The 18,185-nt window shown below is 44.5% G+C and overlaps 1 protein-coding gene across 5 annotated transcripts in view; it reads right to left on the reverse strand.

The window, feature by feature from the left end:
* The window catches only part of PPP1R12B (protein phosphatase 1 regulatory subunit 12B), a 59,839-nt gene that overhangs the window by 11,563 nt on the left and 30,091 nt on the right, over positions 1-18,185 (reverse strand). For 3 of the 5 annotated variants that reach the window (XM_073666851.1, XM_073666852.1, XM_073666853.1), the window contains exon 2: positions 11,520-11,536. The exons of the other annotated variants lie outside the window; for them this stretch is intronic. In XM_073666851.1, the coding sequence (XP_073522952.1) occupies positions 11,520-11,536 (17 nt within the window). The remainder of the gene's footprint in view (positions 1-11,519; positions 11,537-18,185) is intronic. 5 annotated transcript variants of the gene reach the window in all.

Here is an 18,185-nt window from a genome sequence, read left to right on the forward strand (position 1 = left end):
TCTAAGGAAAGATTTTTTTTGTTCCATCATGGTGTCGGTTCAGGATTTGGCTAAACACCTGCAGGGACTCTCTCTGGAAGTGGCCGAGCTCCATCAGCACGTGAGTAACTGTCCTGGAGCATATTTCTTGGAGCCTAAGGTATGTTTGCCGGATTTATTTTTTGGTGAACATCGAGAATTTTTTTCATTTAAAAATGCTTGCTTATTGTATTTTCGTTTGAGACCCAAGTCCTCTGGGGATGAATCCCAGCGCGTAGGGTTCATAATGTCACTTTTGCGCAAAGAGCCTCAGGAGTGGGCCTTTTCTTTGCAACCTAGTGATACATGCTTCAGATCAGTGGATAGTTTTTTTTCTGCTTTAGGACTATTATATGATGATCCTGACCGTGTGGCATCAGCTGAGACTGAGTTGAGACGTTTAAAACAAGGATCAGGTAATGTGGAAAAATATTGTACTCATTTTCGTCGTTGGTCCACTCAAACAGGGTGGAACGATTCTGCTCTGAAAAGTCTATTTCTTGCTGGGCTCAGTGAAAGGGTTAAAGACCTGCTAATTGCTTATCCTACACCTGAGGATTTGCAACAGGCTATGCAATTAGCTATACGGGTGGATAGAAGACTGCGTGCTAGGGTTAATGAGAGCAAATCCTCTGCTATGTCAGTTTCTGGTTATGATAATGTGTGTACTAACAGTGGTGAACCGATGGAGATTGGATCGGTGGCACCTCGCTCTCAAGAAAAAGACCGTCGTTTTTCGGAAGGCTTGTGTTTCTATTGCGGAAAATCTGGTCATTTGATTAAAGGCTGTGAGCTTCGTATGAAGAAAGAAAAAAAAATGGTCAGTCACGCCCGTATTGCCTGTTTAAATTCCAAGGGTATATTTTTAGCTGCTTTAGACTCCGTTTTGGAAGATGAGATTCTTAAAGCTCAGGAGAATGCCCCATCTAACACTCCTCATGGGAGGTTGTTTGTGCCTGGGACCTTTAGGAGAGATTTGTTTGTTGAGTGTCACGAATCTCGGTTGGCAGGTCATCCCGGAATCTCTGAGACCAAGAGACTGGTGGGTCGCAGTTTTTGGTGGCCTGGATGGCAGAAGGAAGTCATTAAGTGGGTGCGCCAATGTACTATATGTGCTAGATCTAAGTCCTCACATACTCCTGCTGCGGGGTTGCTTTGTTCTTTGGAGGTCCCCAGTGCTCCTTGGACACATTTGGCTATGGACTTTATAACTGACCTTCCCCCCTCTGAGGGTTTTACTGTCATCTGGGTGGTCGTGGACCGTTTTAGCAAGATGTGTCACTTGGTTCCCTTCGTCAAACTGCCCTGCGCTAAAACTCTCGCTAAGGCCTTTGTCAAGGAAATTGTCAGACTTCATGGCGTTCCTACTGACATTGTTTCTGATAGGGGTCCTCAGTTCGTGGCTCGTTTTTGGCGTGCCTTTTGTGACAGGTTGGGAATTCATTTGTCGTTTTCGTCCGGATATCATCCTGAATCTAATGGCCAGACAGAAAAGAAAAACCAGGATGTTGAGCAGTTCTTGCGTTGTTTTGTGGCAGACAATCAAGAGGGGTGGTCTGAGTTTCTGCCACTTGCCGAATTTGCTCTGAACAATCATACATCTTCTTCTGCTGGTTGTTCGCCTTTTTTTTGTTGTTCTGGGAGACATCCGTCGTTTGGGTCGTTCTCCAAGTTGGGATCTGCCGTGCCTGAGGAGGAGAATTTTTCCGGTGATTTGGAAAGAGTTTGGACGGATGTGCGTGGTAATCTTCAGGAGGCCAACAGAAAATCTAAAGACTACTTTGATAGGAAACGACAGGAGGTTTTGTTCGCTGTTGGTGACATGGTTTGGTTGTCCTCTAGGAATCTGCGGTTGAGGATTCCTTCTAAGAAATTGGGTCCCAAGTTTGTAGGGCCCTTTAAGGTGCTTCAGGTTGTCAACCAATCTGCTGTTAGGTTGGAGGTTCCTACCTCCTGGAGAATTAATCCGGTCTTTCATGTCTCTCTGTTAAAAAAAGCTGTTGTGTCGGATGGTGACGCCTCTGCCTCTGTTCCTCCGGTGGTGGAGGACGGGGAGTATGAAATTTCTCGCATCCTTGACTCTAGACGGTATAGAGGTAGTTTGCAGTATCTTGTGGCCTGGAAAGGTTTCGGACCCGAGGATAACTCTTGGGTGAGGTCAAATGATGTTTCCGCGTCCAGACTTATCAGAGCGTTTCACAGGAGATTTCCTGATAAGCCTGGTCCTAGGGGATCCGGAGGATCCTCTTAGAAGGGGGGGTACTGTTAGAACCTTGCTGTTAGGTTTTTTTCCTTTGCTGGTCACATGACCTTGTTGGCCTATTTAATCCTGCTCCGCCCTTCTGGCTTTGCTGGACTTCATTGTATATCTACTTTCTAGCTAGCCTGTGCTCTGTATCTAACTCTGTTAGTTTGCTTGGTCTACGGACCTCTATGTTCTATCTATTTTGTTTGTTCGTCTGTCTGCTACTATTTCTGTTAGGAGGTGTCCCATATTCCTCCCAGTCCTTAGTACTTGTAGGGATTCCCTCCCCACATCTATAGGTCTCCGTACAGACTAGATTAGGACTTTAGCAGGTCTGATCGCAGGATCAGGTTCCCTGTTACATCGTAGGGATTCAGCTGAGTCCTATAGTAGGGACAGATCTCCTCTCTTTCCTTAGCTTTGGTAGCAGAACATAACACCAGGTCTCAGGGGCCAGGAATACTTTCTTTTGGATCTTAATCCTCATTATTTGCTTAAAAAGCAATCCAGAGAACACGGTTTTTCTGTGCCATTTGCTTGTTGGCACTGCAGAATACAGCCAGGTCCTTTCCATATTACAGCGCTAGAAATCCAGCTATTTAAAACTATGTTTTCTCCGTCACACGGATCACATATACGTTTTCAGAAAATACTGCCATTTCTGGCCTCCATTCTAATTTTTTTTCACTGTGTCAGCGAAGTTTTTAACACCGGTTTGCTGTTCAAACTAGTTACCTACAGACCGGCTATTCAAAACTGTGTTTTCTCCGTCACACGGATCACATATACGTTGTCAGAAAATACTGCCATTTCTGGCCTCCATTAAAAATTTCTTTCAGTGTGTCAGTGAAGCAATTCACACCAGCTTGCTGTTCAAACTAGCTAATAAAAGGCCAAGAATTTAAAACTGTGTTTTCTCCATCACAAGGATCACATATAAATTCGCTCCAAACTCAGTCATTTGTAGTGAGCATGGAAGATACTGTCCTCCATTTAAAATGGGCAGGGCACGTGGCAAGGGACGGGGAACTGGACGTGATGGTGATGGTGCATGCAGAGGCTGAGGACAAGGCTGTGGGCAAGCTGAAATTGTGCCATAACAAACACCCACATCTTCTCGCGCGACCTTCCTGTCCCAATTCCTAGGGGACCGCAGCACACCACTATTGAACCCAGAGCAGTGTCAAAAGGTTGTTGGTTGGATAGTGCATAATGCTTCCAGTCACTTAGCCACCACCACCCTGTCTTCCACACGGTCAAGTCTCAGTAGCCGTGAGTCTGGACCGCATATTCCTCACCGTGATCCTCCTTCCTCCCACCATGCCGAGTGCCCGGAGACAACTGATCCCACACTTGGACACTCTGAAGAGCTGTTCACTTTTCCATTTATAGATTCGGGCCTCTCGCACGGTCCACTTGAAGCAGGGCAAGAGGAGATCGCATGTAGCGATGCCCAAATATTTGAGCAGCCAGGGTCACATGAAGGCGACGGTGTGAAAGTGTCACAAGAGGTGAACAATGATGAGACACAATTGCTAGAAAGTCAGGAGGATGACCAGGGTGCGGAAGTGGAAGACGAGGTGGTGGATGATAATAGTAACTGACCCAACATGGCAGGAGGACATGCAGAGCGAGGACAGCAGCACACAGGGGGTGTGGTGGCCGCAGACAGAAGGAAGGCAACCGTTCCCCGTAACACCAACACGAAGGAAGTTGCCAGTACAACTGTTAGGTCTTCCCGAGTCTGGTTGTTTTTTAAAGACTCTGCCAATAACCCCAAAAAGACCATTTGCACCACCTGCCAGGCCAGCATCAGCAGGGGTGGCAAAACGACCAGCCCGACTTTGTGGGCCGAACCCCAGGGTCCAGGAACAGTGTCTGAGGGTGGCACCATTGCTCCTTCCGCTGTTGTGCATGCAAGCCAATCCCCTGTCCATGGTGCATGCGAAGATGCCTCCTGCCCTGCACCTGTCGTTGCACACTCTCAAGTAGCAGCATCAGGAAGCACGTCCATGTCCTTGTCCCAGCGCAGCGTTCAGTTGTCCATACCCCAGTCCTTGGAACGCAAGTGCAAATATGCAGCCAACGCCCCACAGGCCACACTATTAAATTCTCACATTTCACGACTGCTTGCGCTTGAAATGTTGCCTTTTAGGCTCGTGGAGATGGAAGCATTAAGCAACCTGATGGCGGTGGCCGTCCCTCAGTACTCGGTCCCCAGCCGCCACTATTTCTCCTGGTGTGCCGTCCCCGCATTACACAAGTACGTGTCCCAAAACATTAGCTGTGCCCTCAACAACGCAGTTACCGGGAAAGTCCACCTAACCACTGACAAGTGGACAAATGCTTGTGGGCAGGGACGGTACATCTCGCTGACGGCACACTGGGTTAACATATTGGAAGCCAGGACCCAGTTGGACCTTGGGACGGAACACGTCCTCCAGATGCCAAGGATTGCGGGCCCTAGGTCAATCAGGGTTGCCCCCATGGTCTACAGCTCCTGCACCTTATTCTCCTCAGCCTCCTCCTCTTCAGCCTCCATCTCCGAAATGACCACATCAGTCACAAGCTGGAAGCACTGCAGCACTGCCTCGGCCAAGCGGCAACAGGCTGTGCTGAGGCTAATATGCTTAGGTGACAAACCACACAATGCTGAAGAGTTGTGGACAGTTCTAAAAGAGTAGGCAGATCTGTGGCTCACACCGCCGGACCTACAGCCAGGCATGGTTGTGTGTGACAATTGTTGGAACCTGGTGGTGGCTCTGAGGCGAGCTCACACACATACCATGCCTGGCCCATGTGCTTAGCCTCGTGGTTCAGCAGTTTTGCAAATCCTACCCGGAACTGCCGGATCAGCTTGTTAAAGTACGCCGCCTGTGTGCCCATTTTAGAAAGTCACCTACAGCTTCCGCCGCCCTTGCCGTGTTTCAGCAGCGTTTGCAGCTTCCATCTCACAGACTGGTGTGTAATGTCCCCACGCGTTGGAACTCTACACTGCAGATGTTGGGAAGGATTTGTGAGCAGAAGAGGGCAGTTGTTGAGTACCGGCATCAACAAGGCCGTCGGTATTCAGTTCAGACTCCACAGATAAGACCTCGGGAGTGGACATGGATATCCTCCATAACTTTGAGGACTCCACCAAGATGGTGAGCGGCGATAACGCCGTAATTAGCGTCACCATCCCGCTTCTCTGTCTTCTGAAACGCTCTCTGCTCACAATCAAAGAGGATGCATTGCAGGCGCAGCACGATGAGATGGCGCAAGGAACCATACAGGGTGATTACACACAGCCCAGCCTCATCTCATCCTAATTTGGATTGGGTGACAATGAGGAAGAGGAGAAGGAAGGACAGGAGCTAGTTTCATGCGCTATAGACGGTACTACCAGAACAGCTGTCATACCGTCTGTTCAGCGTGGATGGCCAGAGAACAGGGAGGAGAAGGAGGAGAGCATGGTCAGTCATCCTCTTGGTGAGGACATGGAAGTCTTGCCTGCTAGTAGTCTGGCACGCATGGCTGAGTTTATGTTACGCTGCCTTTCCCATGACCCTCGCATTCTCAAAATTTTGGGTGACAGTCATTACTGGTTGGTGACACTTCTAGACCCACGCTACAAGGAGAACTTTATATTTCTTATTCCTGAGGCGGACAGGTCTACAAAAATGGGGCTGTATCAGAAGGCCCTTGTTGCGGAACTATTAAAAAAAATTCCCATCTGAAAATGCTGGCGGCAGAGGGCACACTTCATTGGACAACCAAGGAGTACAGGCGAGAGAGACACAACTTCAATCCAGCAGAGGCAGGGGAACACTGTCAAAGTTCTGGGAGAGTTTTCTCAGCCCCTCCCATCGCACAGGCCCTGAGGCGCGGAGTACTATCACAAGGAGTGCAAAGTTTGGGAAGATGCTGAGGGAGTACCTTGCCGACTGTACCAACGTCCTCCGTGATTCCTCTGTGCCTTATAATTATTGGGTATCCAAGCTGGATACGTGGAATGAACTGGCTCTCTATGCCTTGGAGGTCCGGGCCTGCCCTGCCGACAGGGTTTTATCAGAGCGGGTTTTTAGTGCCGCTGGTGGAATTATAACTGATAAGCGCATCCGCCTGTCAACTGAAAATGCTGTCAGGCTGACTCTTATAAAAATGAACAAGGGCTGGATTGGGCCAGACTTCTCAACACCACCGAATGATAGCAGCGTAACATAAACTCAAATCCAGTGTCTTTTCTTGGGAGGTATATTCCCATGCACCTTTTCACATCCACACATGGGTATACGCTTCCTGATTTTGGCTATTTGCTCTTGTCCTCCTCCTTCTCCTCATCCTCCACCACCATATCACCAGGGTGACCGTGGTCTGTGATGCAACACCCATATCATTTTTTTAAAGGGTGTTTAAGATGGCCATAAAAATTTTTTTTATACAGTATGTTCATGTACAGTCATGGCCAAAAGTTTTGAGAATGACACCAAAATTATATTTTCACATGATCTGCTGGCCTCTGGTTTTTATTAGTGTTTGTCTGATGTTTATATCACATACAGAAATATAATTGCAATCATATTATGAGTACCAATAGGTTATATTGACAGTTAGAATGAGTTAATGCAGCAAGTCAATATTTGCAGTGTTGCCCCTTCTTCTTCAAGACCTCTGTAATTCTCCCTGGCATGCTCTCAATCAACTTTTGGACCAAATCCTGACTGATAGCAGTCCTTCTTGCATAATCAATGCTTGCATTTTGCCAGAATTTGTTGGTTTTTGTTTGTCCACCCGTCTCTTGATGATTGACCACAAGTTCTCAATGGGTTTAAGATCTGGGGAGTTTCCAGGCCATGGACCCAAAATCTCTATGTTTTGTTCCATGAGCCATTTTGTTATCACCTTTGCTTTATGGCAAGGTGCTCCATCATGCTGGAAAAGGCATTTTTGGGCGCCAAACTGCTCTTGGACGGTTGGGAGAAGTTGCTCTTGGAGGACATTCTGGTACCATTCTTTATTCATGGCTGTGTTTTTAGGCAAGACTGTGAGTGAGCCGATTACCTTGGCTGAGAAGCAACCCCACACATGAATGGTTTCAGGATGCTTTACAGTTGGCATGAGACAAGACTGGTGGTAGCGCTCACCTCTTCTTCTCCGAATAAGCTGTTTTCCAGATGTCCCAAACAATCGAAAAGGGGATTCATCAGAGAAAATGACTTTGCCCCAGTCCTCAGCAGTCCACTCCCTGTACCTTTTGCAGAATATCAGTCGGTCCCTGATGTTTTTTCTGGAGAGAAGTGGCTTCTTTGCTGCCCTCCTTGAAACCAGCCCTTGCTCAAAGAGTCTCCACCTCACAGTGCGTGCAGAAGCTCTCACACCAGCCTGCTGCCATTCCTGAGCAAGCTCGGCACTGCTGGTAGTCCGATCCCGCAGCTGAAACAGTTTTAAGATACGGTCCTGGCGCTTGCTGGTCTTTCTTGGGCGCCCTGGAGCCTTTTTGACAACAATGGAAGCTCTCTCCTTGAAGTTCTTGATGATGCGATAGATTGTTGACTGAGGTGCAATCTTTGTAGCTGCGATACTCTTCCCTGTTAGGCCATTTTTGTGCAGTGCAATGATGGCTGCACGTGTTTCTTTAGAGATAACCATGGTTAACTGAAGAGAAACAATGATACCAAGAACCAGCCTCCTTTTAAAGTGTGCAGTGATGTCATTCTTACTTAATCATGACTGATTGATCGCCAAGTCTGTCCTCATCAACACCCACACCTGTGTTAATGGATCAATCACTAAAACGATGTTAGCTGCTCCTTTTAAGGCAGGACTGCAATGATGTTGAAATGTGTTTTGGGGGTTAAAGTTCATTTTCTGGGCAAATATTGACTTTGCAAGTACAGTAATTGCTGTGAAGCTGATCACTCTTTGACATTCAGGAGTATATGCAAATTGCCATTACAAAAAATGAAGCAGTAAACTTTGGAAAAATTACTATTTGTCTCATTCTCAATACTTTTGGCCATGACTGTATACCCCCCAGGGGTAAATGTTTGTCAGCCCATACACTTAGTGCAAGGGCATTACAAGTATAGGAGTCCCGCTCCTTTCTAATGGCAACATTTTTTTATGAGGCCCTCCTCCACGTTTCTTCCAAGGGGCATTGGAGTGACTCCCAATTTTTGGCAGCCCTTGCATTCACTGCATAGGCCAACACTATGGGAGACCTACTTCCTAATATTGGGAATATTTTTTTATGAGGCCCTCTACGTCACTTCCAAGGGGCATTGGAGTGCCTCCAAATTTTTGGCAACCCTTGCATTCACTGCATAGGCAAACACAATGGGAGACCTACTTCCTAATAATAGGAATATTGTTTTCAGGAGGCCCTCCTCTAAGTCTCTTCAAAGGGTTATTGGGGTGCATCCAAATTTTCAAAGTGGTTTTGGGGTGAGTCCAAATTTTGGTCAGCCCTACCACTCACTGAACACGCAATAACAGTATAGGAGACCCACTCTTTAGTAATGGGAACAATGAAACATAGCCGGCTGATGGCTCTCTAAGAATAGTAAAGGCCGCCTGATGGCCCTATAAAAATAGGCTTTGTGACTCTCAGAGTCCCTCCTTCATAAATGAAACACGATGTGTCTGATGATATCTCACACACCACATGGCCAGATAAGGTTGTAAAATGTTAAAATGACATTTCCTGATGAATGCATTTGTCACTGTTGAAAGCAATGCAAAAGTGAAAAAACGCATCAAAAACGCTACGTGTGAACATAGCCCAGGGTGTGGAGGAGCATTTTTGTTTTTTGTTTTTTTATTTTGCTTTATATACAAGTTATTAACCTGGAAAGGATGTTCCTTAACATATTTCCCAGGAAAATCCATATCGGTTTCGTTTTTGTATGTTTCATTGTGAGTCCGTAAAAGTGGCGTAATACCTCTGACAACATTGTTGACAGCAGTGATCTGGGAGTCAGAAATGCTTCCAGGGGTCTTCCCCATGCTGTCTCCATGTCATCTGAGCACTGTTCCCATCGATTTGGGCAATTTTTAGGCCCTCTGCAGACCGACGGGGGGAGCCACCTGAAAAATGCTGGAGTTTCCCATAGACTTACATTGGGCTCGTTGCTCGGGTCGAGCACCCGAGTATTCCAATGTGCTCGACCTGAGCATCAATCACCCGAGCATTTTAGTGCTCGCTCATCACTAATCACAATCTGTATTAAAAATAAAAAAATATATAAAGGCCCCGTCACACTTAGTGACGCTGCAACGATCCCGACAACGATACGACCTGTCAGGGATCATTGCTGCGTCGCTATGTGGTCGCTGGTGAGCTGTCAAACAGGCAGGCTCACCAACGATCAGAGGAGCAGCGACATCGTGGAAAGAATCTATCGACGATGTCCTGCTCCTGGTTACCAGCCTGCTGAAGCAGGAACAGGCTGGTGACCATGATAAACATCGGGTTACTAGGGGCACACGCGCACCTAGTAACCCGTTGTTTATCATGGTTACCACTCTGCTACGGTGAGCGGGAGGTTACCGCTCACTTTAGCAGGCTCGTAACCATGATAAACAGCGGGTTACTAAGTGCGCGTGTGCCCCTAGTAATCCGATGTTTATCATGGTTACCAGCCTGATCGCTGCTCCCGCTGGTCACACACAGCAATGTGTGCTGACCAGCGGGAGAGCAACGACCAAAAAATGGTCCAGGACACTTTGCAGCGATCAGCGACCTCACAGCAGGGGCCTGATCGCTGCAAAGTGTCACACGTAGCGACATCGCTGGTGAGGTCGCTGTTGCGTCACCAAAACCGTGACACAGCAGCGATCTCGCTAGCGATCTCGGTATGTGAGACGGGGGCTTAAGTCTTCCAATTTTCACACTGGCCACTGGGGCTTTTTTAGACTTTAACTTCCTAGTGTTTCAGGAAATAACAAAGTTACAGACAAACAATGATCGAATCCCAACACTATCTTTTGAATTGAAACATCTAATGAGGCTGAGCAAAGATCATTGTGAAATAGGGGGAGCAGAGTCACGTGTGACATCGCCTTTTGTTATTGGTGGATCCTGTGTTATCAGCCATGTATAGAGCTGTTATCAGTTATTGTATTCCTGCCTCTAATAAAGAGCCTGAATGGAAACGCTTCCTGAAAGGACAGGAAGTATGGGTCTAAAAATAAACCAATAGCAACTATAGAAATTGCAAGATTACAAATTTTGTTTGTTTTGTTCAAATAAAAATTGTGATGTGAAAAAAAATTGCCAAACTATGTCGTTTTCTGATGATGGTTCTTATTGAACCATAAAGACTGTTCTTGCAAGCTTGATTCATGGCTATCATGAAACCTATAATGATTTTTTAAGGTGACACAATGAGAGAAGATCAACAATAAAACTGTAGACTGGGTTCACACATTGGGGTACAGAATCAAGCGTTTTGCATTATGGTTATTGGGTCTCCATTTTTACAAGTGAAACACAATTTTACATATGTCACCTGTATAAGCTACGCATCCTGTAACTGCATTGCAAAATCGTGGCAATTCATGATATAAATGCATGCGCTAATTTCCACGCAGCAGACTACCACACAATTTATGAACCCTGTTGACCTTCTCCTACATTCAGAATGGTCACTATCCATTAACAAACTTTGCTTGATAGGATTCTCCAAAAATGTAATAACATTACTCCTGTCATGTAATTCAAACTGCAACCCGTCCTAGTCACGTGTCAGGATGGGCTGCAGTCTGAAGAAAAAGCTCAAGATCAGTGTCTCAACTGACAGAAGTTCAGTATTGTAAAATACCTCAGTGAGCTGTTGGAGCAGCTCTGTGACATGAGAAAAAAATAAATCTTCTTGCTGACTGACTGCACATATTATAGCCATGCTCCGGCATATCACAGAGGTACGCGTGCTTACGATACCGCTCTTCTGTCAAGTTGAGACACTGGTTTCGAAAAGTGTTGTTTCAGACTGCAACCTATGCTGACACGTGACTAGGGTGGGCTGCTGTTTGAATTACGAAAAAGGGGCCATTATATCATATTCTTGGAGAACCCCTGTAAACATGTGAATTGAACCTGTCACTTTATGCTGTCAGGTGACATAGGAAACCATCTGGAAATTAGAAATGTTATGCCATCATCATATGTGACAGATATATTGTGATTTGTGGATTCTACAACAAGCACAGCTCGTGTGTTTACTTCTATGGCTTTGTCACTGATTCACACAAATGAATAAGAAAAGTATCTTACCTTGCTAATCTTTCATGCTGTAAAAAGACATAAAATAGACCTTTTAGCTTTAGGATTTGAGAACACACAATGTAAAAATGACAAGATAACACACATACATATATACCATAAGACTGACGATAATGAACTGTTTATGTCAGTTGTAAACTAAGGTATGTCTTGGAAATCTGACATCTAGTAATTGAAAAAAAAAAAAAGTGAAATAACAGATATAGAAACCAAACATCTGATTCAAATTTCAAGTAAATTAAATTGGTCAATACGCTACTAAAACAAAAGTTTTATCAAATCCTCTCACAAATTGTTATTCTTAATGTAGAATGATGCAAAAACAATTTTTTTTTTAAATTAAATAGTACTGTACAAGTACTGTACTTTTTTAGGAAGAGATTTATTAAAAGGAATCTGTCAGCCGTTTTTTGCTAAGTAATGTTACAGCAGCATGAGGCAGGGACAGAGACCCTGATTCCAGGGATGAATCACTTAGTTTACTGGGTGCAGCAGTTATGATAGAGTCTCAGATTTCTCTGCTGAAGTTAGTACAGCTGAGTATTCCTCGTCCACTTTGCATCCTGGATACAATGTATCGTGACAGAAAGCTGCTAATCAGGGTTGGGGGCCGGGTTGGACAGTTGTCCTGAAGTGAGAATCTTCTGCTGATAAATAACTGATTGGATTGAAATAACTAAACACATCTAAGTAAGTGAAACATCACTGTAACCAGGGTTTCTTCTCCTACATTATGGTGCTCTCAAAGATTACAAAGCAAAAACCTGCCGAGAGACTCCCTTTAAGAATTTTGCATCAGTTGTTTGGAAGAAAAAAAGACACAAATTTTGATGCTTATCTATTTTACTCAGAAACTTTTTTGCAATTATACAGCACTTGTGACACTTTTATAAAAATGGACAGGGCTTGAACCAACAGAAAGTTTAGCAGAAATCCACACCAGCTTAGTTTCCAGTTTGTTGTGCACAGACAGCCCAAAATGTGTCAAACTTACGCAGAGGCGTGCACCTCCTTATAAGTATACTGCATCCTGCTCCAGCAGGCTTCGGGTCATGACTTAGTAATCGCCTTTTTAGACTGCCATGTTGCGGCCATTGAGTGTTTTTTTTGCCTGCGATCGTTTTTTAAAAATCACGGAAACCAGATGTTCTTGAAGTGGCAAAAAAAACCCGGACCACAACCAAATACGTATGAACATAGCTCTAATGAGAGGCACCCAATATTTGTAGGTGAGGCAGGTTTGAATAGAAGTATATGCTGTACAGGCTTTTTGATGACTGCACTGATCTATAGTTATACAATATATTTTTGTTATTTTGTGCTAAATTTATTGCCCTGCAAAGGTCAGGAGATAATTTGAGTCTGTTTTTTTTTTAATGTTGGCATGGATTATAGCCAATCGTGAGACCTGAGCATCATTATGTTATGGCCTATAAGGTCCTTATAGGAAATACATGGTGGGGCAGAATTCTTGTGAAAAATCAATGACACAAAGTTGATTTTTTTTTTGTACAATACATTCATGTTATGATGCTGCTGAAGAATTGCTGTAGTCCAGCTGCCTGAAGAGCATGAGCAGGACAAAGCAAAGTAGTAAATTATGTCCTTGGGGGAAGTAGCTTGAAACAGAAGGAGAAGACCCTGTAAGGAGTAGAAGAGTCCTGGAAGATAGTTTGCAGGAGTTGAAGACTGGATCTAGACAGAGAGCTTCACACAAAACTCAGTGCATTAGTTTCATGTGCTCAAACTAATCAGCCATATTAGAGAAGGGCAAGTCCATGACAGTAGCCACTAATGATCAATCAGCAGAAAGACAGCACAATCCTGACATGTGTCGTTTACAGGATTTCAGAAGGTTTACCATTGATGCAGGCTTATTGGGAATCTGTAACCATGTTATTGCTACATAATCTGAGAGCAGCATGATGTAGGGGTAAGAGATTCCAGTGATGTATCACTTACTGCGCTGCTTGCTGTAATTTAGATAACATTACTATGCTTTCTGCTGCAGTTCTACCAGTTCGCTGAGCTCTGTATAGCCTGGCTTCTTGATGATTTTTGGTGAATATTTTGATGAAATGACATTCTCTCCAATACTAGTCATCATTGCGTCCTGGCCACAGGCTAACTTCTTGGTCTCCCTTCCTACAGATATAATAGCCTTGAACCAATCCTCCATCTCAAATGACTTGTACTGTGGTCTTTATTGCCTTCCATTCCTAAGAACATCTTGTTATCACATTATGGCCACTATTACTATTACATGGTAGTATTTTAATCATTGTTCCGGGTGTAGCATAGGTACAGAACAAGTGCAAGTCTTTACATTATACCTTTTACTATTTGTGCTCCAATCCTGGTTTACATACAAATTCTGATGCAAAATACAAACCAAAACACCGCCATTGGCCTAAGGCATACATGTCAAACTCTGGCCCGTGGACCAAATCTGGCCACCGACACCAGAATCACCAACCTTATGTAAGGCCATTATTCTGTATGGAGGACTATGTGGGCCCATTATTCTGTATGGAGGACTATGTGGGGCCCATTATTCTGTACGGAGGACTATGTGGGGACATTGTTCTGTATGGAGGACTATGTGGGGCCCATTATACTGTATGGAGGACTATGTGTGACCCATTATTCTATATGGAGGACTATGTGGGCCCATTATTCTGTATGGAGGACTATGTGGGGCCATTATTCTGTACGGAGGACTATGTGGGGCCCATTATTCTGTATGGAGAACTATGTGGGGCCCATTATTCTGTATGGAGAACTATGTGGGGCCCATTATTCTGTATGGAGAACTATGTGTGGCCCATTATTCTATATGGAGGACTATGTGGGGCCCATTATTCTGTATGGAGGACTATGGGGGCCCATTATTCTGTATGGAGGACTATGTGGGGCCCATTATTCTGTATGGAGGACTATGGGGGCCCATTATTCTGTATGGAGGACTATGTGGGGCCCATTATTCTGTATGGAGGACTATGTGGAGCACTATGTGAGGCCCATTATTCTGTATGGAGGACTATGTGAGGCCCATTATTCTGTATAGAGAACTATGTGGGGACCGTAATACTGTATGGAGAGCTATGTGGGGCCCATTATTCTGTATGGAGGACTATGTGGGGCCCACTATTCTGTATGGAAGACTATGTGGGGCCCATTATACTGTATGGATCACTATGTGGGGCCCATTATTCTGTATGGAGAACTATGTGGGGCCCATTCTGTATGGAGAACTATGTGTTGCCCATTATTCTGTATGGAGAACTATGTGGAGCCCATTATTCTATATAGAGAACTATGTGTGGCCCATTATTCTGTATGGAGGACTATGTGTGGCCCATTATTCTGTATGGAGAACTATGTGGAGCCCATTATTCTGTATAGAGAACTATGTGTGGCCCATTATTCTGTATGGAGAACTATGTGTGGCCCATTATTCTATATGGAGGACTATGTGGGGCCCATTATTCTGTATGGAGAACTATGTGGAGCCCATTATTCTGTATAGAGAACTATGTGTGGCCCATTATTCTGTATGGAGAACTATGTGTGGCCCATTATTCTGTATAGAGAACTATGTGGAGCCCATTATTCTGTATAGAGAACTATGTGTGGCCCATTATTCTGTATGGAGAACTATGTGTGGCCCATTATTCTATATGGAGGACTATGTGGGGCCCATTATTCTGTATGGAGGACTATGTAAGGCCATTATTCTGTATGGAGGACTATGTGGGGCCCATTATTCTGTATGGAGAACTATGTGTGCCCATTATTCTGTATGGAGGACTATGTGTGGCCCATTATTCTGTATGGAGAACTATGTGAGCCCATTATTCTGTATAGAGAACTATGTGTGGCCCATTATTCTGTATGGAGAACTATGTGTGGCCCATTATTCTATATGGAGGACTATGTGGGGCCCATTATTCTGTATGGAGGACTATGTAAGGCCATTATTCTGTATGGAGGACTATGTGGGGCCCATTATTCTGTATAGAGAACTATGTGGGGACCATAATACTGTATGGAGAGCTATGTGGGGCCCATTATTCTGTATGGAGGACTATGTGGGGCCCACTATTCTGTATGGAGGACTATGTGGGGCCCATTATACTGTATGGATCACTATGTGGGGCCCATTATTCTGTATGGAGAACTATGTGGGGCCCATTCTGTATGGAGAGCTATGTGGGCCCATTATTCTGTATGGAGGACTATGTGGGGCCCACTATTCTGTATGGAGGACTATGTGGGGCCCATTATACTGTATGGATCACTATGTGGGGCCCATTATACTGTATGGAGAACTATGTGGGGCCCATTCTGTATGGAGAACTATGTGTGGCCCATTATTCTGTATGGAGAACTATGTGGAGCCCATTATTCTGTATGGAGAACTATGTGGGGCCCATTATTCTATATGGAGGACTATGTGGGGCCCATTATTCTATATGGAGGACTATGTGGGGCCCATTATACTGTATACTGGTTGGCCCGCAACCTTGTTAAGTTTTTCATTTTGGCCCTTTGTGTGTTTAAGTTTGACATCCCTGGCCTAAGGTCACTCTTGGCTGGTCATAATGTATGTTATCACCCATGCTGCCTTTGACATATCCACTGGACTTAGAGCACCATAGGGTCCTATGTTGATCAAAGACCAGAGGTCTGGATATTGTGACCATAATCCTAAAGCTAAAATATTAGTAATATTGAGAAGTATTATTAGCTGGAAGAGAGGAGTAACTACCTCTACAATATATTATTGCATTACCTTCTGCCCAATCAGCTGATGGTGCCATGATTACTGCCTGAACATTTACATTACCATTCATTGAGACAATTATGGCAATTTTCATCACCATTTATATGCAGTATAGCCTTTCTGATATATCCTTAATTGGCTACTAAGGATTACTGTTGACCCTATTATTGCTCTTATGCTATGCCATGTAAAATTATGTAGTGCTACAGTGGTGGCCAAAAGTATTGGCACCCCTGCAATTCTGTCAGATAATACTCAGTTTCTTCCTGAAAATGATTGCAATCACAAATTCTTTGGTATTATTATCTTCATTTAATTTGCTTGCAAGCAAAAAACGCAAAAGAGAATGAAGCAAAAATCAAATCATTGATCATTTCACACAAAACTGCAAAAATGGGCCAGACAAAAGTATTGGCACCCTCAGCCTAATACTTGGTTGCACAACCTTTAGCCAAAACAACTGCGAACAACCGCTTCCGGTAACCATCAATGAGTTTCTTACAATGCTCTGCTGGAATTGTAGACCATTCTTCTTTGGCAAACTGCTCCAGGTCCCTGATATTTGAAGGGTGCCTTCTCCAAACTGCCATTTTGAGATCTCTCCACAGGAGTTCTATGGGATTCAGGTCTGGACTCATTGCTGGCCACCTTAGAAGTCTCCAGTGCTTTCTCTCAAACCATTTTATAGTGCTTTTGGAAGTGTGTTTTGGGTCATTGTCTTGCTGGAAGACCCATGACCTCTGAGGGAGACCCAGCTTTCTCACACTGGGCCCTACATTATGCTGCAAAATTTGTTGGTAGTCTTCAGACTTCATAAAGCCATGCACACGGTCAAGCAGTCCAGTGCCAGAGGCAGCAAAGCAACCCCAAAACATCAGGGAACCTCCGCCATGTTTGACTGTAGGGACCGTGTTCTTTTCTTTGAATGCCTCTTTTTTTTCCTGTACTCTCTATGTTGATGCTTTTTGCCAAAAAGCTCTACTTTTGTCTCATCTGACCAGAGAACATTCTTCCAAAACGTTTTAGGCTTTCTCAGGTAAGTTTTGGCAAACTCCAGCCTGGCTTTTTTATGTCTCAGGGTAAGAAGTGGGGTCTTCCTGGGTATCCTACCATACAGTTCCTTTTCATTCAGACGCCGACGGATAGTACGGGTTGACACTGTTGTACCCTTGGACTGCAGGGCTGCTTGAACTTGTTTGGATGTTAGTCGAGGCTCTTTATCCACCATCCACACAATCTTGCGTTGAAATCTCTTGTCAATTTTTCTTTTCCGTCCACATCTAGGGAGGTTAGCCACAGTGCCATGGGCTTTAAACTTCTTGATGACACTGCGCACGGAAGACACAGGAACATTCAGGTCTTTGGAGATGGACTTGTAGCCTTGAGATTGCTCATGCTTCCTCACAATTTGGTTTCTCCAGTCCTTAGACAGTTCTTTGGTCTTCTTTCTTTTCTCCATGCTCAATGTGGTACACACAAGGACACAGGACAGAGGTTGAGTCAACTTTAATCCATGTTAACTGGCTGCAAGTGTGATTTAGTTATTGCCAACACCTGTTAGGTGCCACAGGTAAGTTACAGGTGCTGTTAATTACACAAATTAGAGAAGCATCACATGATTTTTCAAACAGTGCCAATACTTTTGTCCACCCCATTTTTTAGGTTTGGTGTGGAATTGTATCCAATTTGGCTTTAGGACAATTCTTTTTGTGTTTTTTCATTGAAGACAAATTAAATGAAGATAATAATACCAAAGAATTTGTGATTGCAATCATTTTCAGGAAGAAACTGAGTATTATCTGACAGAATTGCAAGGGTGCCAATACTTTTGGCCACCTCTGTATATATACTGCGTGCTACCAGGAAGGTGC

This window comes from Phyllobates terribilis, unplaced genomic scaffold, assembly GCF_046119375.1.
Source record: "Phyllobates terribilis strain yellow unplaced genomic scaffold, ASM4611937v1 Scaffold_2__4_contigs__length_985480577, whole genome shotgun sequence".
Classification (NCBI taxonomy): Eukaryota; Metazoa; Chordata; class Amphibia; order Anura; family Dendrobatidae; genus Phyllobates; species Phyllobates terribilis.